The 24,676-nt window shown below is 42.4% G+C and overlaps 1 protein-coding gene across 1 annotated transcript in view; it reads right to left on the minus strand.

Annotated features, from left to right (window-relative positions):
• The window catches only part of ddx31 (DEAD (Asp-Glu-Ala-Asp) box polypeptide 31), a 61,038-nt gene that overhangs the window by 15,804 nt on the left and 20,558 nt on the right, over positions 1-24,676 (minus strand). The window contains exons 9-19 of the mRNA XM_083644162.1: positions 22,583-22,624; positions 22,305-22,369; positions 21,656-21,775; positions 21,411-21,517; positions 18,885-19,111; positions 14,783-14,938; positions 14,149-14,208; positions 12,282-12,332; positions 10,333-10,472; positions 4,750-4,834; positions 73-184 (exon numbers count right to left, since the gene is read on the minus strand). Coding sequence (XP_083500288.1) covers positions 73-184; positions 4,750-4,834; positions 10,333-10,472; positions 12,282-12,332; positions 14,149-14,208; positions 14,783-14,938; positions 18,885-19,111; positions 21,411-21,517; positions 21,656-21,775; positions 22,305-22,369; positions 22,583-22,624 — 1,165 coding nt within the window. The remainder of the gene's footprint in view (positions 1-72; positions 185-4,749; positions 4,835-10,332; positions 10,473-12,281; positions 12,333-14,148; positions 14,209-14,782; positions 14,939-18,884; positions 19,112-21,410; positions 21,518-21,655; positions 21,776-22,304; positions 22,370-22,582; positions 22,625-24,676) is intronic.

Consider the following 24,676-nt stretch of genomic DNA (forward strand, 5'->3'; position numbering starts at 1 on the left):
ATATAGAAATAAAATTGACAAAAGAACAGAAAGTTGAAAATGTAAATAAGAGTCCAAAAAATAAATGTGTACCTCTTTTGGCAGTCTGCACTGTGTGTGTGTTGGAGTGAACGACGTTCTCGAACTCCGTCTGCAGAACCGTGGCTCGCTCTCTGACCTCCTGATCCAGAGCTTTGGACGAGTTCTGAGGGGGGAGAGAGAGAGAGGGAGAGAGAGGTCATGCCGATCTTTTCCTGCACTTTAAAAAAAATAGCAGCTGTTGAGACCTAGAGCAGTATTATAGGTCTATCAGTTTCCATTGTACATGCATCCATCAAAGTCCTGGTTAAAACGTTTTAGTTTTTCCCCCTGCCTCAATATTTACGTTCATCACCATAACAAAAACCATGGGCTTTTATGTAGCACCAGAGCAATCTAGTACGAGAGTGGCACCAGAGGAGGTCCAAAATGCGTCAGTCAGTAGCCAATCAATAGCCAGGAAGGGGGCTCGCGCTACGTTTGAATACATCAGACTCCGTGTTGCCAGATTGTTTCCAATAGACCTGCATTTGCTTGGGCGGTTTTGTGTGCATTTAGTGGTTTTTGAGCAGTCTTTGTGCTAGAAATCATCGCTGTATCCGATCCACCGGAGAAATAACTGTATCCCTTTCCGTTTCAGTCTCCGTAGTTCAAGGTTCAATCAAAGCAACTAACGTTTAACTTCCAGAACCATCGTTTAAAATCATTTTGTGCTATATAATAATAATAATAACTTTAATTTATATAGCACCTTTCATAAAACCCAAGGTCGCTTCACAAGAGTGGGATACAGATAGGGGAGAGAGGGGGAGGAAAAAACAAATGAAACAAACAACAGGGATGGTTGAACTAAACTGAACTAACTAATGTGGAAAGGCCATGGAAAAGATGTGTGTCTTGAGGTGTGTTTTGAAACTGTCCAGGGTCGGGGCATTATGGATTTCGGCAGTTCCAGAGGGTGGGGGGGGGGGCAGCCACGCTGAAGGCTCTGTCCACAAAGGTTTTGAGTCTGGTACGGGGGATGGATAACAGTCCTGCGTCTGAAGACCGCAGGTTCCGGGATGGAGTGTGTTGGTGAAGGAGGTCGGACAGGTATTGGGGGGCAAGTGCGTGAAGGGATTTGTAAGTGAGCAGGAGGAGTTTGTACAGGATGCGAAACTTGACCGGGAGCCAGTGAAGGTGGATGAGGGTGGGGGTGATGTGCTGCCAGGACTTGGTGTGAGTGAGAACCCTGGCAGCTGAGTTCTGGACGTACTGGAGCCTGTCCAGGGCTTTGCTTGGAACCCCGGACAGGACTCCATTACAGTAGTCGAGCCGGGAGGTGATGAATACATGGATGAGGGTTTCTGCCACGGAGTCTGAGAGTGAGGGACGGAGACGGGAAATGTTTTTGAGGTGGTAGAAGGCGGACTTGGTGATGGATTTGATGTGGGACTGGAAGGAAAGGGTGGAGTCAATGATGACGCCCAGGGTGCGAACTTCAGGAGATGGTTTGATGGAACAGCCCTCGACATGGAGGAGGAGATCTCCAACCTTCCGGAGCAGTGGCTTGGGGGCCACAACCATGAGCTCAGTTTTACTGCTGTTGAGTTTGAGTAGGTTGGTTGTCATCCAGGTTTTTATGGCGTGGAGGCAGGTGACCAGAGACTGTGGGGGGAGCTGAGTGGATGGTGAGGTGCTGAGATAGAGCTGAGTATCAGGAGTGTGTGGGAAACTGTATCAAAGGCAGCGGAGAGGTCGAGGAGGATGAGGATACTTATTTTACCGGAGTCTGGTGGTGGGACAGATGCAGATGGAGCTGGGCAGCCACTGCTCTTTCCAGGACCTTGCTGAGGAAAGGAAGGTTGGAGATCGGCCGGAAGTTGTTCAAGTCATCAGGGTCCAAACCAGGCTTCTTTAGGATGGGAGTGATGGAGGCGATTTTAAGACTGTACCAGAAACTATGGAGGAATTTACTATGTCTGTGATGGAGGGGCAGAGGGTAGGAAGGCAGGATTTAACCAGAGCTGTTGGCATGGGGTCCAGGGAACAGGAGGAGGCTTTGGCTGTGGTCACTAATTTGGTTACCAGTGCGGCATCAACTGGGGAGAAGGAACAGAGATTACATTGGGGGTCAGAGGGGGTGGGGGGGGGGGGGGGCGCTGAGGGTGTCTGTGACATGTTGGGAGGAGGGGGGCAGGTACGAGGAGTTGGTGTCCACCTTAGCCAGAAAAAAGTCCAGGAATTTGGAGCAGAGGTCAGGGTCATCAGGGGTGGGGGAGGCAGCAGGGGGGCGGAGCAAACGGTTAATGGTGGTGAATAGTGTTCTGGGGTGGTTTGCTGTGAGCCAATAAGGGTGGAGTAGTATTTGGTTTTGGTCTTGGTGAGTTCCTCTTTGTAAGACTTCACATGGTCTTCAAAGGCCAGACGGTGGACGGTGAGGCCAGTTCATTTGTGGAGCCGCGCCAATATCCCCTATTTACGCTTGCACACCTGTTTGCGCGTGCCTTAAGGCAGGGAAGATTGCAGTCAGCTGTCCAGGTGTTATGCCGAGTTTTGCACCGCCGCCCGGCAGCAGCTAAACGCATCCCCACCTCACGGGAGCATATTGTAATGATTTATACAGAAACATAACTGTTTAAAAATTATATAATTGTTTGGGTAGACGTGACCTCCCTGTTTTTAAGTTAAAACAGCCCCAAAATATGGTGGTGATGCAATTACTCGCAGGGAAGGATATCTCGTCACAACAACGGGCGCAAGCGCAGATTAGAGGCGTGCCAAATCATTTATGCACGGCGCAACTGGGATTTGGGCGGTGTTAAACACCAGAATTATTCACAGGTGTGGCCTGGCAATGCCTGGGCGTTACAGCAATCAAACCAGATTCCCATCTTGCAGTCCATGTAATTTTTGTTTGCGTGAGGCATGCTGTAATTCTCCCCATGCGTAATTTGGATAGGTGTAGGCCTATTGACTGTATATATTATCCCTATCTCATAACGACACTAGGGCTGTTCGATTTTGCCTAAAAATAAAATTGACGATTTTGTCTCTCAAAACTCGATTTTCGATTTCAATTTTTTTATACTATTCTACTTCTCTAAAAAAAAATTGCCCTGCAGAGCTCTTTTTTGACAAAAGATACAAATTACGCTTTTACTCTGAAGGCAGAAAAACCCAACTTCCTGTTTTAGCCTAACTTGATATGCCTAACTTCCTGGCTGTTGCTTGCTAACCTGCAGTCACTTGACACTGGTGGATTAGCTGTTTTGGAGGTGAGTCCGGTAATGTGAGCCCTGGGCGCTGGGCTGTGTTTTCGCCGCATTTCTTTGCCCATGTGGTGGGCTAAACTTTGATTGATGGTACCAGTTTTCTCAATTAATTTACCATAAGCCCTCCTTGCAGTGAATTATAGTTGATTGCCTCACCGAATACTCTGCTGGTTACCCAATTTTAGCAGCAGAATTTGATGTCCTGGCGTGGCATGTCCGTTCGTGAGATTATGGTGCGGTCAAGTGCAGCGAGTGTTTTAGCGGCTAAGAGGTGCTTTCCAAAGCTCTTAGCGCAAAGTAATTGCGCGCTGCTACATTTTGTCTTTTCCGCCCAACTTTTCACATCTTTACCATGTGAACTTCTCCTGCAATTCTGGGTTGAATGTTTTGTCTTTTTTGCCTTTTGCGAGGAGGAATAGCAGGTGCTTCACGCTTTCCTGCGGTCTTGCTAGCCTCAGCTGAAGTACTTGTAGTCGCACCATCGTTAGATTTAAAGAAGAACTGGCCTAGGGATGACTGCTTTAAAGTCGAAATGAACCCAAGCTGGCGCGTGGGTCGGAGTACGTTTCAGACTGAAAACATAACTTGTCTGAGATGACAGGTTGAGAGGCGGGTCATAGTAGCATGTCGGTGATTTTATTTGACAATTCTGGGGACTGGATTGGGCTTTGGCCAATCCTGGCGTGTTCCACCCCCAGATCGAGTGGGATTCAGCGTGTTGTTCAGGTTTAGTGGCTGAGTGGAGCTCGGCGAGCCGCAGGCAGCCAGCTGCCGGAGCGGAGAGTGCAGCCCGTCGGCCTGGAATCTCAGAGGGGCCAGGGTCTGAATTTGGCCTTAACAACGTTAACTCACGTTATCCTGGAATGCGAGTTTAAGAGCCAGTTACATTTCATTGCATTCTTAGACATTACGGTTTGCCTTTTTTTCGTATGTTACATACATTTGGCCAAGTTAGTAGTTAGTTTATGGGCTAGAAATCCTGCCAGATTACAGGCACTAGTCACCATTTTCTCCTTCATTTGGAAGAGAGAATTATCCTGAAACGAAGATTTGATTGACAGCTGCCATGTCGTGATATGATTGGTTGAAATGGGGTGGAAATTTGATAGTACTGGGTGACGGCAGCAAACTGTAGATTACTGTTATGAATGAAATCTTGAAAAATTAACTTTTGATGTGAAAAAGTGTGAAAAACTAAAGAAATTAGATTTTTGTGATTTTTTTTGGCATACATTATTAAATAGGTGCACTACATACCCAGGTATCTGAACTAAAAGAAAATAAAAGTAATTTTTGGGTTCAGCTCGACTTCAACATTTCGGTTTCCTCCTGCATCAAGTCAAAGCGGGTCCAGCACTGGCTGGTGGGACTGTTGCTGTCGCTGTAGTGTGCGGCTTTTGAATGGCGCACTACAGTCAAAGACACATCTGCTATATTTTACATTTTTCAGAACCCCTGCTAGAATGAAGGCACCTACCTTGCTGTGGTACTTGCCCCGACCTTTGTAGGCATCATCCAGCATCAGATTGGACAGGATGTCCTGCAGCTTCATCTCTGATAGGCTGGAACACAGTGAGACCCACCCACACAGTCAAACCAGGAAGTGGATTCGTGGCAAAAGTGTTTAATGCCGTGTTCAGATGCTGCACAAAATATCACAATTTGAAAGTACAATGCAAAAAAATATATATATATATATAATAATTGTGCATTTTGCGATAAAAGCATATAATTTGAGCATATAAATTAATATAATTTTACTTATAGCCAAAGGCATTCCAAAAAGAATTGGATATATTTTTTTAATGTGGGCACAGACTGACAGCCTAAGGAAATTGTAACTGCAATGCAGTTGTGTAGACTCATGTACACAAGGGGTGGGCGGTGGGGGATCGATTCACTTAACACATTGAGTGCCAGCGACGCCATATGGCGTCAAGAGAAATTTACCGTAGACTGCCAGCGACGCCAAATGGCGTCAATAACTCCAAATTCATATTTTGACGGGGGAATGTCGATCTAAGCCTCTTACATCGCCTCTTACAATATGGGAGCTGTTGAATGTGTCTAGCCTATTTTATAGAACCCTTAGGTGGCGACAGTGCCCTCCCGATTAGACAGAGGCCAGGAGAAAAGAGAGAAGAAGTCATGAGGAAACGGAAATCGCCATTGATATGCTTGAAGCATAACGTTACTTGGCTGTGCCTGTGAAAAGCAGTCATCTGCTGCCACGGTTGAGCCCCATCCGTGTCCGCTGCTATGGTCCATCCATATGATTTAGTTGCCGACACGGCGACAGCGGCGTCTTTCTGAGGGGTTACATTGTTCTCGGCTGGGAGCCAAGGACACGCTGTGAAGGAGCGGGGGATGCAGGCAGCGGACTTTTCAGTGCAGATCAAACAGAGCAAACCGCAGCGGAGACACTCGACTCCTCCCACCACGGAGGAGGGGGAGGAGGGGGGTTGGGCACGCAGGGCACTAACAGCATACAACCATTGACACACACACACCCAGGCAGCAAGCAGCAGGCTCGAACTCAAAGCAGAATTCATTCTGTCGCCTTTCTAACATAAAGATGGGATTATCTCAGAAACTAAGTTCAGCATGCTCTTTTCGGTCGAAAACACTCTTTTTCAGAGGGGTGTATTTCCAAAATGGAACGGTTTATAAACACAGTTTTTTTTTTAAATGAAACAGAAGGGTTCAAAGTTTCATTGAGGCTATTGGTTGTCCATATAAGAGGAACACAAAAAATAATATGGCTATATTAAAATGCATTGCGGCCTATGTGGCACAGTACAGCACCTTTTGCCCAAGGGCCGTGGCACTCAAAGTGTTAAGTATGGGAATTAGGGATGTCGACGGTTAACCGTTAACCGTTTAACTGCCGACAACGTCATTATTCGGTTAAGCATGTCGGTCAAACGGTTCATTTGCATATTAAATTTGCATCCTCCTTCGCGGTAAGCAATGTTAACGTAGCCTAAGTAGTTACTGTAGCAGCATTATATAGGAATTAAAAGCTCCTGCCAGAACAAAATTAATTTAAAGTCCCTGGAAACCAGATTTTTTTTATTTATTATTTAGCATTTTGAGTTCATCACATCACAGGAACCTATGTTAATAAGCCACCAGCCAAATTTGAACGTTGATGAACGTCGCAAAATATATAAATTTGACAGTCATGACAAAAGTCATGAGAATCATGACTTTTCTCCCGCTGACTGTGTGGGCGTGTCCCGTGTGTGTGCGTGCAGCACTGCAGGTCTCCTCCGAGAGAGAGCGAGAGAGAGAGGGAGGGAAACGGAGAGAGGGAGAGAAGGAGAGCGAGAGAGAAGGAAAGAGAGATGGAGTGTGTGTGTGTGTGTGTTCGCTCGTTGCTCTGTGCATACTGACAGAGAGGAAGAGAGACTCTGCCGCTGCGAGTGCACAGCGCTACTGTGTGTGTGTGTGTGTGCGTGCGTGCGTGTGATTCAATTAAATCTTATGATGTGATAAGATCATTCATTTTAGCACCGCGCGCACCGCTCTCTTCAATGAGGAAGTGGAAATCCAGACCTTGTAGAAAAGTGGTGATTTTGGGGGTTTGGGTTGAAACTAATGTCTCCTACTTTCTGAGGTACACAATTACTCACATAAGACCCTAAATGTAATAGTTAGAAGGTTTTTGTGGATTTTGGTTTCCAGGGACTTTAAAGAAAGGCTTTTCCAAATGTTTGAGAGAAAAGCAGTGTGCAATAAAGTTCTCTAATAAAAAAATAATAATCTGCAAATAAAGAATTCCTATTAGGGATGTGGATTTTCGGCTTTCGACTAAGCGACACCCTTAATCGGTTAACCATCGGTTAATTTTTTTTTAAAGACGTGAAATATTAATTGAGTGGCGTGTGCCTTTCATTCCAGGGTTTCAGACTGCATTTTTGCGACTGATTATTTTAGTGTGCAAGTCCGGACTGCATTGCTTCCTTCCTATACTACCAAATCCTCTTGAATTTGACATTAATCTTATGTCTTATGTCATAATGTCTACAATAGTGATATCCGGCTCGGGAGTCTGCCTCCTCAGCCGGGGCACAGACAAGCAGAGAGAGGGAGTAGCGTGTAGCGTTTGTTGGACGCTACGTCGCTACTTGGTCTATGAATAGCTTAACTACTGAAAATGCTAATTGATTCAAAAGGAGCGACGCTACCACCAAGCTACTGAGAAATTGAGTTAAGCTATAGCTTCGCTACTTGTAGCACACTACTGCCCAACACTGGGATAGACTAGTCCCACCATCTTTGCCTGCCTCAGGTTGATATAACCACATCCCACAATGACACGTGACATGACAGTCAAAGCAATGTGCTGACGTAACGCAGCAACGTTACCTGTAAAAATTAGGGATGAGCATTTTGAATCAATTTCCATAATCGAAATTCGGGAAAAATTAACGATCAATTATCGATAATATTAATAATAATATATATATATATATATTTTTTCAACACATTCACTGCCACCAGTTTTTTTTTTTACTGTAGGTAGCTTCTGCCAAGATTTTTTTTTGAGGATTCTGGCTCATCTTTCAAGAGCCGAGGATTATTTTCTGCTAGTATTTTGTGAACACAAAATATCTCAAAAGAACTAATAGAATGTGTGCTTTCTCTGTCTAAAAGAGTTAGTTTGTAGAGTTAGTAGTTATGTAGAAATTAGCAGTTGAATACAGCATGGTTTCAGCGTCTGAAAATTTAAGCTGAGATAAATGGCTTTTTGTGAAATTCGATAGAACAGTCACTTTAACCATTTATTTTTGGCATCAGTAAGACGTCAGACATCTAAACAATAGTTTTGAACAGTAATTTCCTCCATAACAGCAGGAAACCCCCCTCTCCTTCAAACTCCTCCCTCCGTGTGTGTTCTCCTCTTCCCTCCGTGGCTGCAGCGGGTGTGTGACAAGCGAGTTGCTGTCTGTGCTGCCTGGCTGCCCCTCGTCGGGCGAGTCTGGATGGGCTCGCTCGTTTCTTCGGGTTTCGGTTGAGAGCTTTGATGAAGCTTTTGCGATTCTGGTCTTATTTATGCTGCGTGTTTCAAAGTGTGTTGCACCCATAATCTATTATGCAAATTTGCAATCCCCCACCGCCAGCTCCCTGCGCGAAAGCGAAAGCGTTTTCGCCAATCCATTTTCATGAGAATGGCTTCCTCACGCGGCTGTTTTTGCTTGGCTTTCTCTCGTCTGGAGAGCACTGTCGCCACTTAGTGGGTCGGTAAAATAGATTATACACATTCAATACCTCCCATATTTTAATAGGAGATGTAAAAGGGGTTGATCGACGTCCCACGGTCAAATTTTTTTTTTTTTTTTTTTTGGACGAGATATCTCGTCCACGGCAGTCAACCGTTGGTTTCTGCTTGACGAGATATCTCGTCCACGGCAGTGAACGTGTTAAATGCCTATGTGCGCATCCCTATGAAGTGCTTTTCAATCCGCCTGGTAATGGTGCTCCGTGAGGGAAGCTCATAAGCTGGCTCAATCACATTGATCAGGTGTTGAAAAGCGTTGCCCTTAACGATATGTATGGGCAGCATATCTGTCTCCATGAGGTTGCAGACGGCCTGGGTGATCTTTTCTGCACGCTGGCTGAGGACGAGGCGCCTTCCTCGTTAACCAGGCTCGGGTGTACGCTGTTCTTCCTCGTTAACCAGGCTCGGGTGTACGCTGTTCTTCCTCGTTAACCAGGCTCGGGTGTACGCTGTTCAAGTGGTGAATCATTGGCGTCTAGCCGTGTTGTACTTATAAATGGCATCACAGTTCTTGCAATGAACAATGTCGTCTTTTAACTCGAAATGGTCCCAAACAAAAGTTCGCTTCGCTCGCTTCATTTCCTCATCTGGCTGAGTGCTGACAATGTGCAGCCCAGTGAGACCACGCCCATAGCCCCACCCAGAGGTGTTCTGTTCAGTTTTCTCTGTCCCTTAGTCCCATTGCACCCCCACCTGGTTGCGGCCACGTAGTGAAATCCAATGTTATAGTTTCAGCACATTTATGCCTATTTTATTTGATGAAAAAAATATAAAAAAAATCGATAAAAATTCCACATGATCAAATTAATTCCTTAACGATCAATTATCGATTTTCTATTATTGATCCCTAATATATATATATACATAGACACATATATATATATATATATGCATATATATATACTGTATGTATATATACATTTAGAAAACGGCTCTCTTGAATACTCGATTCTGATTGGTCAATCAACAAGATTCACCGGTCATTATTTCTCGACAACCGACCGATGCTCTGCCACACCTGGATTAATCAGTTGATAAGAGCCTTTTGTCAGCAACCACTACTAATTAGGCCAACCAGTTGCAGCTGTGGTGTCTTGTGTGCCAATTACGAATGAAACCGCTTTGTCGTTGAAAACGCTATTAAAAAATCTATTTGAATAATTATTTTTGTCAGATTATTGAATGATTTAGTTGTAGGCCGTGTTCTAAGCGGGATAATGTATAGTGAGCCGGTGATTACTGGAAATAATGACCTTCAGGTGAATGATTAAGCCCTCCGCTGCGTGTCGGGCTCAATCATTCACCTGTCGGTCATTATTTCGCCAGTAATCACCGGCTCACAATACATTATCCCTTACATATATACTGTATATATATGTGTGTGTATATATATATATATATATATATATATATATATATATATATATATATATATATAAGAAAAGAGGTTTTGTTCTTAAGTTTGGGTCAGCGTGAAATTGAAATGTTCTATGGTCTCTCCTGATTCGCTTGGTTTGACGAAGGAAAGCTATTTTTATAAGCACTTCACGAAATATCTATGGAAAAATGAATGGCGGATGAAATCCCTTGGTTCCAATGCCTAATCTGGAAGTGGGCGTGACTTTGGCACTCTATAAGTGTACCAAATGATTTGCTTTGATGGCAAAATGCACAATAAATTGCCCCATTCTAAGGTGTATTGTGATGGCTGTGTGTTATGTGTTATGTTTCTAGCCTGACAGGAGGTGTGGCTGAGCAGATTGTCAGACAACAGACCTGATGTTGTGATTGGCCAGCTGGGTGATGTAGGCGGTCTCAGCAGGGGTGAGGAAGAGGAGACTGCTTCCTCTTCCTCCGATACGAGCTGTCCTCCCCACACGATGCACGTACTCTGCTGCTGAGGGGGGAGGGGTGTACTACACACACACACACACAGAGTGAAGATTTGAACTAAAAACAGGGTGTAAATGTCATCTTTTCAAGTCAACTTGGCATATCAGGGCTTGTGGGGACTTGGATTACACCAGGTGAGCCGTATATGGAGGAATTCTATTTAAAAAAATTATGTTTGAAAGTTGGTCACCCTCGACTTTAAATGTTTGGGACATTGTTTCCCAAACTGTGGTCCGCAGGGCTCTGCCTGATGGTCCGTCAGGGAAATATATATACGGTATAAATATATATATATATATATATATATATATATATATATATATATATACCGTAAATTCCGGACTATAAGACGCACCGGTCTATAAGCCGCGGGACCAAAATTGACTATTTTTTTCTTCTATAAGCCGCACCGGTCTATAAGCCGCGGGTGTTTTGATGTTTAATTACCATATGAAAGGGTTCGTGCACAGAGAGGAATGTCGGGAAAGAGATGGCTGTTTGGGGAAGCTCCCATTTATTAACATTTCAACAAAACAAAACAAAAGTCAGGTCACTAATCCCCAGACAAAATCACACAACAATAGGCTATATGTGCTATATGTGCAGCAAACCTGTAACCAGAGAAGTCAAGTCACTAATCCTCGTCTTCCTCTTCTTCCTGCGTACTGAAACCACCAAAGTCCTCATCTTCAGTGTCGGAAACGAACAGGTTCAGGGTGGCTTCGTCAACCACTCTCCTCTCTCCTTCATTGTCACTCAAAACCAACGAACTCCTCTTCGTCACTGTCGGCATCGAACAGCCTCTGAAGCCTCTGACGGCCCTCAGCGCCAGCTGTGGCGGCGTCATCCTCTTCATCCCGCAGCAGTCCAGCGTTTTGGAACCCGTTGGTGATTGTGGATGTTTTCACACTCCTATAATATTCCGTGCTGAGACAGTTCCTCCTGCTGCACCGTCCAACGCCTCACCATTGACTCATCGATGCCCAGGTTACGCGCGGCTGCTCTGTTTCCCTCTTTTAATGCGAGATTGACTGCTTTCAACTTGAAAGCTGCGTCGTGTGAATTTCTGCGTACCTTCCCCATGGTAAGTGAGAGTGTTGCTTCTACTGCTCGTCTTGTTGTGAATATTCCTTGATCTTCCTTTGTGTGAATTCGCCGAAGTTTGTGATTTTCTCCTGGTAGTCGGGGGAGGGAGTTGATGGCCGAGTGGCCGTTTGCTTACCGTAATTACCATATGTAAGTGGTCACGCACAGAGGGGATTGTCGGGAAAGAGATGGCTGTTTGAGGAAGCTCCCATTTACCGTATTACCGTAACATTTCAACAAAACAACATAACACAACACCACCGTTGTTTATTTTTACAGTGCACACAGTGTCCGCGGTGTGGTGAAAAGAGGGCAAGAGAGGAAATTAAAACAGAAGTGGATTTATAGTTAGAAAGAGTGCTAAAAAAGAGAGATTTTATTTGTATTTTTTTTTTTTTTCTGAAAAAATCCATAGATAAGACGCACCGTTATATAAGCCGCAGGGGCCAAAAAACGGGAAAAAAGCCGCGGCTTATAGTCCGGAATTTACGGTATATATATATTTTTTTTTACAAACAACTGTTTTTACATAAACACATTTTCAAATAGGTCCTCTTTTTCACAGCCTAATGTTGGCAGATGTGTGTGTGTCCATTTTGAACCAGTATCAGCCACTTGCCTACAGTGTATTAACAGCGTTTGGCTGGTGTCTGGTGAGTGAAGCTAAGCTACCAGCCACTTGCCTACAGTAAGTTAATGTTTGCTCGGTGTCTGGTGCTACAGAGGCGACAGCAGCTCCCACTTACCTGAACTATCCAGGTGACCTGAGGCAAGTCCAGTCCTCTGGCTGCTACATCCTGACACACACACACACACATACATTTATAATAATTATGTGAATGTTAATATGACATAATACGGTAGCTACCATAACAAAACTAAAATGAGCATTAAACATAGAAACATTAATGAACTGAAAAACAAGACTACTATTACCGTATTTCCTCTAATATTGGCCCAGGACTTTATTATAACAATAATAATCATAATAATAATGATAATAACAATTAACTTTATTTATATAGCACTTTTCAAAACAGTTACAAAGTGCTTTACAATGAAAACATTTTCTTTAGCTCAGCTGCAGAGGGTAGCAGCCCTTCATTGGAGGCAGGCTTATAATAGAGACAGGCCTTTATTTGTAATTGCCTCTGTTTCAAGTATTTGCTCATACTGTTACTGCCATGCATTACGATCATTACGGTAATCGACAATGGCATGCTCCAGAGACTTCTGCCACCGGGGCCATCTTGTGGCACTTCTTGCACATTACTACAAACTACAGTTACATTATATAATCAGCACCAGGAGTTTAGTAACCTGCCAACACTCCAAATTTACACGGGAGTCTCCCGATTTTTAACCCTTTCTCTCGCTGTGCTCCCACTTGGTAATTTCTCTCGCTAATCTCCCGATTTGTAGGAAGTGTGTTGTACCTAGCAACCCAACCCAGAGGCAGTGACGAGTGGCGTACGGTGTGTCAAGCTGTGTCACTGCGCTCGCTCAAGCTCTAGGGTGAGGGCTGCCATATGTATACAGTGATCGCCATTTGAGGCAAATTGGAGCAAATTCCGTCAAGGCGCTCCTGAGATGTTGCGTTACAGAGCTTGGAAATTGGGTGTGTAAGGTCACAGTGACCTTCAACTTTGACCTTTAACCATCAAAATCGAATCAGTTCATTCTTGAGTCCAAGTCGATGTTGGAGGCAAATTTGATAAAACTTTTATGTACAGTTTCATGCCTTTCCCCGACGCACCTGTCATATTCCCAGGTGTGCAGAGATCCTTTCTGCTACGTTTTGAGGCAAATCTGATGAAATTCCGTCTAGGCATTCCTGAGATATTGCGTTAACAAGCTTGAAAATGGTGTTTGAGAGGTCACAATGACCTTGGCCTTTGACCTTTGACCACCAAAATCTAATCGTTGAGTCCAAGTCGATGTTTGAGTCAAATTTGATGAAATTCCATCAAGGCATTCCTGAGATATCGCGTTAACAAGCTTGAAAATGGCGTTCGAGAGGTCACAGTGACCTTGAACTTTGACCACCAAAATATAATCAGATAATCCTTGAGTCTAAGTCGATGTTTGAGGCAAATTTGATGAAATTCCGTCAAGGCGTTCCTCAGATATTGCGTTACCGAACATCGGACGAACGGACGTATGTACGGACATACAACCCGGATAGCGGTTGTGCAGTCAGGCTGCATGTGCTAACTTGGTTTACAACCAATAACTGGAATAAAACATATTTTCAGAACTTAACACTTCAGTCCAACTTCCTCATTCACTTTTCTCCAAGTCCTCTCCTTTTATTGTGGTTCAGATATTCCATGAAGCTGCTCGTGTGCTCCTGCGTGAACAGTTTACCTTAAGCTAGGCTCCATTTTGTGATTCACCGTCACTTCCGTCAGGGTGTCAGTGACATTGGTAGAATCTCAACGCTGATTGGCGTTCGCAATACGGTGTCACGCAAATTCTCTGCTCGAGTTGAAAAAAATCCAACTAAGCGGAATTTGCCTCACGTCATTCGCGCCAAATCATGAGAGTCGCCCGGGCCAAATGTGTGAATGTACAGTTAGTGAAGCCATACTGCAGCAGAGTGAACATACTGACCGTACAGAGCAGCACGCCAGACTGACAGACTGAAAACTCCTGAAACACCTCCGACCGCTCCTGAGGAGAATGAATGAATGAATGAATGAATGAATGAACTAATCAATCAATCAATCAAATGAACAAACAAAATCTAAAAAACTATGTGGGGATTCAGAGGGGAACAGATGGAGCCGACACGGGAGTGGAGCAGAACTCTTAAGTTACTTTTTCCACCATCCTCCCGGAACATCCCGAAATGCAATGTAAGCCATCCCCAAATTAAACTCTTTGTTTTCCTACAGTACAATTAGTCAAAATCATTCAAATGTACCTTTACCAAATAAAACAGCATATAAATATACATACAATACAATTATACCTATACAGGGTTCATACACATTTTGACCAATGGCTTTCCATGACTTTTCCATGACTTCAAAAGAAATTTCCATGACACATTTTCCACAAGCCACCGATCTTCTGAACATTCTGACACTACATTAAAATTGCATTTTTCAGACAGACACATCAGGACATCTCCGCCCCCCAACCTTCCTCCGAAAATCTATTTATATCATCCCCGGGATGACGGGAGGTCCTTAAGATAGAGCCCTGGATTTATTATTATGGGATGGCATACGGCTTTCCCTACCTCCTGCTTCATGTTGCCATGGAGACGCAGGAAGCTGAGCGGAGGCTGGTGATTGGCCGAGGGCCGGCAGAGGACGGAGGAGAAGAGAGAGAGGAGAAACTCGACAGCTTCGCAGCTCGAGACGAAGACGATCAGCTTGTTACTCTGCTGAGAAAACTACACACACGCGCACACACACACACACACACACACACACACACACACACACACGTTTTATTACCTTGTTGAGGAAACTACACATGCAGCTGGTTAAATATCACATTATCTATATATATATACAGTATATATATATACACTATTTAAGGAACATGCCAATAAACCTCATACCTTACATCAGCCAGAGAGAGAATAAAGCTCATTTACCTTACACCAGGGGTCCCCACCTTTTTTGGTTTGTGGTTTGTCACAAAAATCTAGGGACCCGGTACACCATCGATGACATCATCAGTGATGTCGTCAGTGATGTCACATGTAACAGTATGCTTTTCCCCCCCTCAGAATTCTGACTTTAATCAGAGAGAAGCACTTTGAATTGCCTCTGTGTATGAAATGTGCTATACGGCCTAACCCTAACCCTATGAAAAAAGTTTATTTAATAAACTTTTTTCAGAATTCTGACATTAAACTCAGAATTCTGCCTTTATTCTCAGAATCCTGATTTAAAGTTATAATCTCAAAAGATTTCCATCAAAAAAAAAAAAAAAGTCTATCTATCTGATAGTGAGTTAACACAATTGTGATTGCGGCTATGGCCCATTGATGCAAGCCTTTGCAGTATAGTGAGGTGTCACCAAAGAGAACAAAACTGATAATTTTACAGATGATCACTTTCACTTTAAACTCAGAACGAGAAAAAAAAAAAAAAAAAAAAAATTGCAAGTGACCCTAATCATCTTCGGTAGTTTTAAATTGTGTGGTGTTTTAAAAAATTCAAGATTTTAGCCGACCTTATTTGAATTCCAGGCAACCCACTTAGGGTCGTATTTATCTTACATCAGTCCAGAGAGAGAATAGAGCTCATATTTACCTTACATCAGTCCAGAGAGAGAATAGAGCTCATATTTACCTTACATCAGTCCAGAGAGAGAATAGAGCTCATATTTATCTTACATTAGTCCAGAGAGAGAATAGAGCTCATATTTATCTTACATTAGTCCAGAGAGAGAATAGAGCTCATATTTACCTTACATCAGTCCAGAGAGAGAATAGAGCTCATATTTATCTTACATCAGTCCAGAGAGAGAATAGAGCTCATATTTATCTTACATCAGTCCAGAGAGAGAATAGAGCTCATATTTACCTTACATCAGTCCAGAGAGAGAATAGAGCTCATATTTATCTTACATTAGTCCAGAGAGAGAATAGAGCTCATATTTACCTTACATCAGTCCAGAGAGAGAATAGAGCTCATATTTATCTTACATCAGTCCAGAGAGAATAGAGCTCATATTTACCTTACATCAGTCCAGAGAGAGAATAGAGCTCATATTTATCTTACATCAGTCCAGAGAGAGAATAGAGCTCATATTTACCTTACATCAGTCCAGAGAGAGAATAGAGCTCATATTTATCTTACATCAGTCCAGAGAGAGAATAGAGCTCATATTTATCTTACATCAGTCCAGAGAGAGAATAGAGCTCATATTTACCTTACATTAGTCCAGAGAGAGAATAGAGCTCATATTTATCTTACATCAGTCCAGAGAGAGAATAGAGCTCATATTTATCTTACATTAGTCCAGAGAGAGAATAGAGCTCATATTTATCTTACATTAGTCCAGAGAGAGAATAGAGCTCATATTTACCTTACATCAGTCCAGAGAGAGAATAGAGCTCATATTTACCTTACATCAGTCCAGAGAGAGAATAGAGCTCATATTTATCTTACATCAGTCCAGAGAGAGAATAGAGCTCATATTTATCTTACATCAGTCCAGAGAGAATAGAGCTCATATTTATCTTACATCAGTCCAGAGAGAGAATAGAGCTCATATTTACCTTACATCAGTCCAGAGAGAGAATAGAGCTCATATTTATCTTACATCAGTCCAGAGAGAATAGAGCTCATATTTACCTTACATCAGTCCAGAGAGAGAATAGAGCTCATATTTATCTTACATCAGTCCAGAGAGAGAATAGAGCTCATATTTATCTTACATTAGTCCAGAGAGAGAATAGAGCTCATATTTACCTTACATCAGTCCAGAGAGAGAATAGAGCTCATATTTACCTTACATCAGTCCAGAGAGAGAATAGAGCTCATATTTATCTTACATCAGTCCAGAGAGAGAATAGAGCTCATATTTATCTTACATCAGTCCAGAGAGAGAATAGAGCTCATATTTATCTTACATCAGTCCAGAGAGAGAATAGAGCTCATATTTACCTTACATCAGTCCAGAGAGAGAATAGAGCTCATATTTATCTTACATCAGTCCAGAGAGAGAATAGAGCTAATATTTACCTTACATTAGTCCAGAGAGAGAATAGAGCTCATATTTACCTTACATCAGTCCAGAGAGAGAATAGAGCTCATATTTACCTTACATCAGTCCAGAGAGAGAATAGAGCTCATATTTACCTTACATTAGTCCAGAGAGAGAATAGAGCTAATATTTACCTTACATCATCAGTCCAGAAAGAGAATAGAGCTCATATTTACCTTACATCAGTCCAGAGAGAGAATAGAGCTCATATTTACCTTACATTAGTCCAGAGAGAGAATAGAGCTCATATTTATCTTACATCAGTCCAGAGAGAGAATAGAGCTCATATTTATCTTACATCAGTCCAGAGAGAATAGAGCTCATATTTATCTTACATTAGTCCAGAGAGAGAATAGAGCTCATATTTATCTTACATTAGTCCAGAGAGAGAATAGAGCTCATATTTATCTTACATCAGTCCAGAGAGAGAATAGAGCTCATATTTATCTTACATCAGTCCAGAGAGAGAATAGAGCTAATATTTACCTTACATCATCAGTCCAGAAAGAGAATAGAGCTCATATTTACCTTACATCAGTCCAGAGAGAGAATAGAGCTCATATTTACCTTACATTAGTCCAGAGAGAGAATAGAGCTCATATTTATCTTACATCAGTCCAGAGAGAGAATAGAGCTCATATTTATCTTACATTAGTCCAGAGAGAGAATAGAGCTCATATTTATCTTACATCAGTCCAGAGAGAGAATAGAGCTCATATTTATCTTACATCAGTCCAGAGAGAATAGAGCTCATATTTATCTTACATTAGTCCAGAGAGAGAATAGAGCTCATATTTATCTTACATCAGTCCAGAGAGAGAATAGAGCTCATATTTATCTTACATCAGTCCAGAGAGAGAATAGAGCTCATATTTATCTTACATCAGTCCAGAGAGAGAATAGAGCTCATATTTATCTTACATCAGTCCAGAGAGAGAATAGAGCTCATATTTATCTTACATCAGTCCAGAGAGAGAATAGAGCTCATATTTATCTTACATCAGTCCAGAGAGAGAATAGAGCTCATATTTATCTTACATCAGTCCAGAGAGAGAATAGAGCTCATATTTATCTTACATCAGTCCAGAGAGAGAATAGAGCTCATATTTATCTTACATTAGTCCAGAGAGAGAATAGAGCTCATATTTATCTTACATCAGTCCAGAGAGAGAATAGAGCTCATATTTATCTTACATCAGTCCAGAGAGAGAATAGAGCTCATATTTATCTTACATCAGTCCAGAGAGAGAATAGAGCTCATATTTATCTTACATTAGTCCAGAGAGAGAATAGAGCTCATATTTATCTTACATCAGTCCAGAGAGAGAATAGAGCTCATATTTATCTTACATCAGTCCAGAGAGAATAGAGCTCATATTTATCTTACATTAGTCCAGAGAGAGAATAGAGCTCATATTTATCTTACATCAGTCCAGAGAGAGAATAGAGCTCATATTTACCTTACATCAGTCCAGAGAGAGAATAGAGCTCATATTTATCTTACATCAGTCCAGAGAGAGAATAGAGCTCATATTTATCTTACATCAGTCCAGAGAGAGAATAGAGCTCATATTTACCTTACATCAGTCCAGAGAGAGAATAGAGCTCATATTTACCTTACATTTGTCCAGTATGAAAGCAGCCAGACAGACCAGGCGCACTTTACTGGGCACGACCACCACAAACTGGTGCAGCTCCTCCGGGACGGCGAAGCTCTCTGATTGGCTGGCCGGACAGGAGTCAGGGGTCGCTGTGCTTGTGGTAATGATGTCAGAAGAGGCGGGGCCAGACACATGGATGCTGACCGGGTCGTTCATACACAAGTCTGCTAACCGAGACACACCTGACACACACACACACACACACACACACACACACACACACACACACATCAGTCTCAAGTCTAAATGTAGATTACCAAGTCAAAGCCATGTCATTAATGTCAAGTCCAAAGTCTAAATGTAGAACAGCAAAACATTCAGTCCCTCGAGGATTTCAGAGTTTGTGTGATTGTTGCGATCAAAAATGCTTTTCTCAAAAATTGCAATGCAATTTGTCAAGTTTTATGTGATTTTTTTTGCAGTTTTTGTGGAGAAATAATGAGAATTTTGAAAAATTGCAAGCCCCTGCAAAAATAGCAGGGATCGGTTGAATTTGCATTGATTATTGCGATCGCAAAATCCATTTCTTGGAGGGACTGTCAAGTCAGAACAAATAAAGATTCCAGTATCAACTTAATATCTTAAAGGGACAGCTCACCCTAAAATCCAAAATATTTTTTCCCACTTAGCTGTAGTGCTATTTATGCATCTAATCAGTGTTTCCCAAACTATGGGTCGGAACCCAATTTGGGTCGCAGGCCCGTGGGGGGTGGGTCGCCAACTGGTCATCATGGTAACTCATTAATACTGTATGTTTTTTGTGAGTTTGGGTCCCAGGGAGACAACATTTTTGGGTCCCAAGATGAAAAGGTTTGGGAACCCCTGATCTACTGTCGATTGTTAGTTAGTGTTAGCTGCCTCTGGAGATCTCGGCCGTAGAGATGCCTGCCTTCTCCCAATACAATGGAACTGAATGGCACTCGGCTTGTAGTCCTTTTTTCGAATGGCGGATTAAAAAAACCGCGCTCTGTGTGTAAACTACGATATTCAAACTAAGTCAACTCAAACTCATTTCCTCATCTAGGCTACTCAATAACAGCCAAATCCACAACTGTAGAGTGGGCATGGCTTCGAAGGTCTCTGGGCTCCAGAGCTATAGGCTATAAACTCCTTGTCCATGGATAACATTTTGACGTTTATTTATTTTATTTTATTAGTTTATTTGGCAGGGACATAGGCCTATACAAAAAAACATTAAACCCCATAGGGGAAGAGATGCTTTGTAACAGATTTAGCCATAGGCTACTTTCCATCTGAAGCCCCTGTTCTGTTGCACCTTTTTTCTTTTGGAAAAGTAAATGCATGATAGCTGTGGGATATACTGGAATTAATTGTTTTATATTCATTGTATTTACACAAAAAAGAAAAGCTCTGTCCAGTAACCTGGAACACTTTTATTTTGAGATGTTTTTGAGTGAGATCGTCCTACCTCATGCAAATGATAAGAAATGTGACATGAATGTTAATTTTCTATTAAAGCAAAGTTAAAAAGTTAAAAAATAACCTGCCAATTATTGTTCTTAGAAAAAAAATCGGAATCGGCAAAAATCGGTATCGGCAAGTCAGACTATTCAAAAATCGGAAATCGGAATCGGCCAACAAAATCGCAATCGGTGCATCCCTAAACAAAATACATTTTTAAAACTCAACAGCAATGTCTCTTGGCCGATGTCTCCAAAACTCAGGCAACTAACACAAAGCAATGTAGTTGGATAAATAGCACTACAGGTTTTCCAGGATTTTCCAGGTGGTTCCAGGACTTTACAACCTGCCCATGATCTTTGGCTTCCTCTATGCAAATGTTCACCCCAATCTGATCTGCGGTGTGGGTGTGCATAACAGGTACACATACAGACTAAAGTCCTGGGACCACTTGGGAAGTCCTGAAAACCACCTCACACCCCAGGTCGGATTGGGCTGGAATTTTGCATGGTGGGGGTGTTATGAGCTAGGGAAGGCCACCGGGAAGCTCCTGGAAACCTACTCACGGACACACCCCAGGTCGGATTGGGCTGAAAATTTGCATGGCAGTGGTTTATGACCCGGGGACGGTCATAGGCAGGTTGTGTAGTCCTGAAAACCATCTGGACTCTACCATCATTTCCAGCTAAACTAAAGGTGCAGTTGTATTGCTTTGTGCCTATTTAACCCAGGCAATGCCGGGTATATTGCTAGTTAATTAATATGCACAAACGTTGACAGTGGGCAGTGGCACTTATCACCCATTATGTGTTTTTAGCAACTCGTTATCAGACTCTGATGTCATGATAGTTTGTTGGAGGCATTAAGCTATATTGATACGCTAGTTGAATGTTGCTATTGTCTTTAGTTTCATTCTCTTCCATGTGTGAAGGGCGGCCATGTCGTCACATTTCTCACAAGACTTGTTTATTGCCACTTTACACTGTGACGCTAAAGGAGCCACACACACACACACACACACACAGACACAGACACAGACACACACACACACACACTTACCATGTGTGAGTGTAGCAGACAGCAGCACGTTCTGTCTGCTTGGTCCAGTGGAGTTCAGACTGTTTAAGATGACAGAAAGGTCCTTCTCAAAGCCCAGGTCCAATATCCTGCATACATACATACATACATACACACATACATACACACACACACACACACACACACACACACACACCAAGTTAAAATCAGAGTGGTGTGGTGGGATAAGATACATAATTGGTGGGGTATGTCAGAAAAAATGGTACCGGTCAGCCTCGTCCAGCACCAGCCAGCGGGTGGCGCTGAAGGCGATGCTCAGGGTGTTTTTGATGTGATCCACCAGCCGGCCCGGAGTGGCCACCAGGATGTTAATGCCTTTACGCAGCCTGGGGGGAGGAGGGGGGGAGATCAGTTAAAGCAGGCAGGGTGCGTTAGATTTGGGCACACCTATCTTATCTATTATGTTTTTGAGGGTGCTTTCTCATTGGGAATGATTGCTTTCGTTCCGAGTACGATTGCCTCCCCTCCCCTCTCCACCACTGGTTCGCGTTCACATTACAAATTTCCTCCGTGCTCGGCAACGATTGCAGAGCACACGTGTGTCATCAACTACGTGTATCCTTGCCCGTGTGTTGTCTACGTGGTTCGGTACAGTTGGCATTCACATTCGCAAGTGTTCCATCGCCAGGCATGCCCAAGCATTCCCCGGACCCTCACACTCATTCCCCTCACACTCATCAAACAAATCAGACCTGGGGTCAGTTTGGGGACAAGTGTGCTCAGAAACAGTCCAGGGTCCCCAGTGAGAAAGCACCCTGATTTTCTTGCTTGCTAGCATGGAGTGCTGTGTGAAAACACATGTCATGATCAACAACAACACAAGCCAACAAGGCAAAGAGAGGAGCAGTGATGCACCTGGCCTTCTCTGCTTTCCTCTTCTCTCCTCCCATCAGGACTCCTGGGACGATCCAGGTAAACGGCTGAGGAGAGTGTCAAAGATATATATGTATGAGATGAGATCATAAGATGATTTTAGATTCCAATGAATATCATTTCAGACACTTATCAAAGTGTGTCAGGGTTTTATGGCTGTTTACCAAGTGCATTTCTTGGTTCCATCCATGAAGAGTGAAAATGGAGTGATTTACCAAGAGGTACAATTATGTAGTACTACTACAAATACACTGAATTACCTTCAGAAGTTTCTGGAAGACCTGGAAGCTCTGCTGAGCCAACTGAGAGAGAGGGAGGGAGGGAGAGATAGAGAGAGGGAGAGAGAGACAGAGAGAGAGTTAGTGTCTGGTTATACTGGATCTATAGAGTATATAGATCTGCAGTATCCAGTGTGTGTGTGTGTGTGTGTGTGTGTGTGTGTGTGTGTGTGTGTGTGTGTGCGTGCGCGTGCGTGTGTGCGTGTGTATGTGTATGTGTATATATATATATATATATATATATATATGGCTGGTTTACCTATTCAAGATAATATAAGGTGATGTGGAACTGGCAGTAAAACACTGTTAATTTTGACAGCAAATTTTGATTTAGTTTTAGTCATAGTCTTTTGACTTATACCTAAAATACACTACAAGAGTTTGCCTCTGATTTGACATAGTATTTCCAGTTGGGCTCAGTCTGTCTTTGTTGACTGTAGTCTGCAGTTGTGGGCAGTTGTTATGCCAATTAGCAGCACAATCTGTTAGTGTATTATGGTTACAGATTTCTAATAGTCAAGTGTAAACTGCCTCCTGACTCCAGTCAGAGCACAACGATATCAAACATGTTTGAATTTCTCTTGTAGGGTAAACTGGTACAACGACCCGACTCAACTCAACTCAACTCAACTCAACTCACACGTGCATGTGCTGGAATCCCGTCAAAATCAAATGAAAAACTAGGAGGCAATGAGCCAAAAGCAGTCAAATAGCTCGTCTTCATACGATAGAATATATTTCTGAAGGCACACGTGAACGAGAGAAGCCAAGACGCTATGCCGGTTGCTCACGGTTAAGTCAGAAAGAATAAAACCGAAACTTCCCGTTACGAATTTCAAAATAAAAGTATACCATTGCAACCGTTAAGTGTCTGTGATCCGAAATACCCCAAGTACCAAAGAGGAAATAAAGAACACATTTGCAGAGAAACCTATTTTAAAGTAATGTAATGTTGTGGCTTCGAAAAGTCAATTTTAACCCGTAGTGAGTCATGCAGTAATACAGGGCTATTCAACTAAATTGTTCAGGGGGCCACATTGTCAGAAACCTAAGGGACCGGGGGCCGGACCGTTCCCCGAGCCATTATATGTACACTTGACACAACCCGCCACCACATTTTCGCAGCCGCGCTGGAACTAGGGATGGGCATCGAATTTCGAATTTTCGAATAATCGTTATTATCAAGGTCGACTTTTATTATTGAAATTCGAAATTCGATTTTTTTTTTTTTTTTTTTTTTTAGTGAAATGTTGCATTGTCTCCCCTGATTGTAAGTATAGTCAAATCGCTTGGTTTGAGCAAGTAAAACAATTTTTATAAGCATTTTAAGCAAGGTTTATGGAAAAATTAATGGCAGATGAAATCCCATGAAGAGGGAGAGGGGGTGACTTTGGCACCCCTTTGGCACTCAGACCTGAGCCTACTAAATATTTAATGAACCACTCATGATTGTCAAAACTGTTTTTTATTTTCAAAAATGTCAATGTCATGTAACATGTTCTTTACTTCAGTGGTGCAATGCTTGTTTGAGCTAAAAATCCACAGCAGAAGCTTTTTATATTAATTAATAAAGCCGTAGACTTAGAATCAGGGGAGACAATGCAACATTTCACTCACACAAAAAAAAAAAAAAAAATTTTTTTTTTTTTTTTTACATTTTTTTATTTATTTTCGAAATTCGAATTAAATTCGAATTTGGCCAGCGAATTTCGAATAGTGTTTTTGCTAGAAATGCCCATCCCTAGCTGGAACTATTATTAAGTAGGGGGTGCTCTAAGGAATGGAATCTCAACGCTTCAGCGTTAAAGAAAATTTTATGTTTTTGGGACTTTGGGACTAATTTTAAATTAACATTAGGATTATACTGTTGTGATGTCATTATTCAGTATCTTCTCCTTTTCAATTATTAGTATTAGTATTAAATACTGAGTATCTCATGAAAAACTATTAATATTGCATCTTTTGTGTTTAGCTCCGTCTCACAGCATTGTAACATTGTAGTGCAGCAAGAAAGTAAAACTACTGTAAACATTTGAACCATATTTCTTGTTTACAACCTATAGCTAGCAACATCAC

This window comes from Poromitra crassiceps (assembly GCF_964638095.1).
Source record: "Poromitra crassiceps genome assembly, chromosome: 10".
Classification (NCBI taxonomy): Eukaryota; Metazoa; Chordata; class Actinopteri; order Beryciformes; family Melamphaidae; genus Poromitra; species Poromitra crassiceps.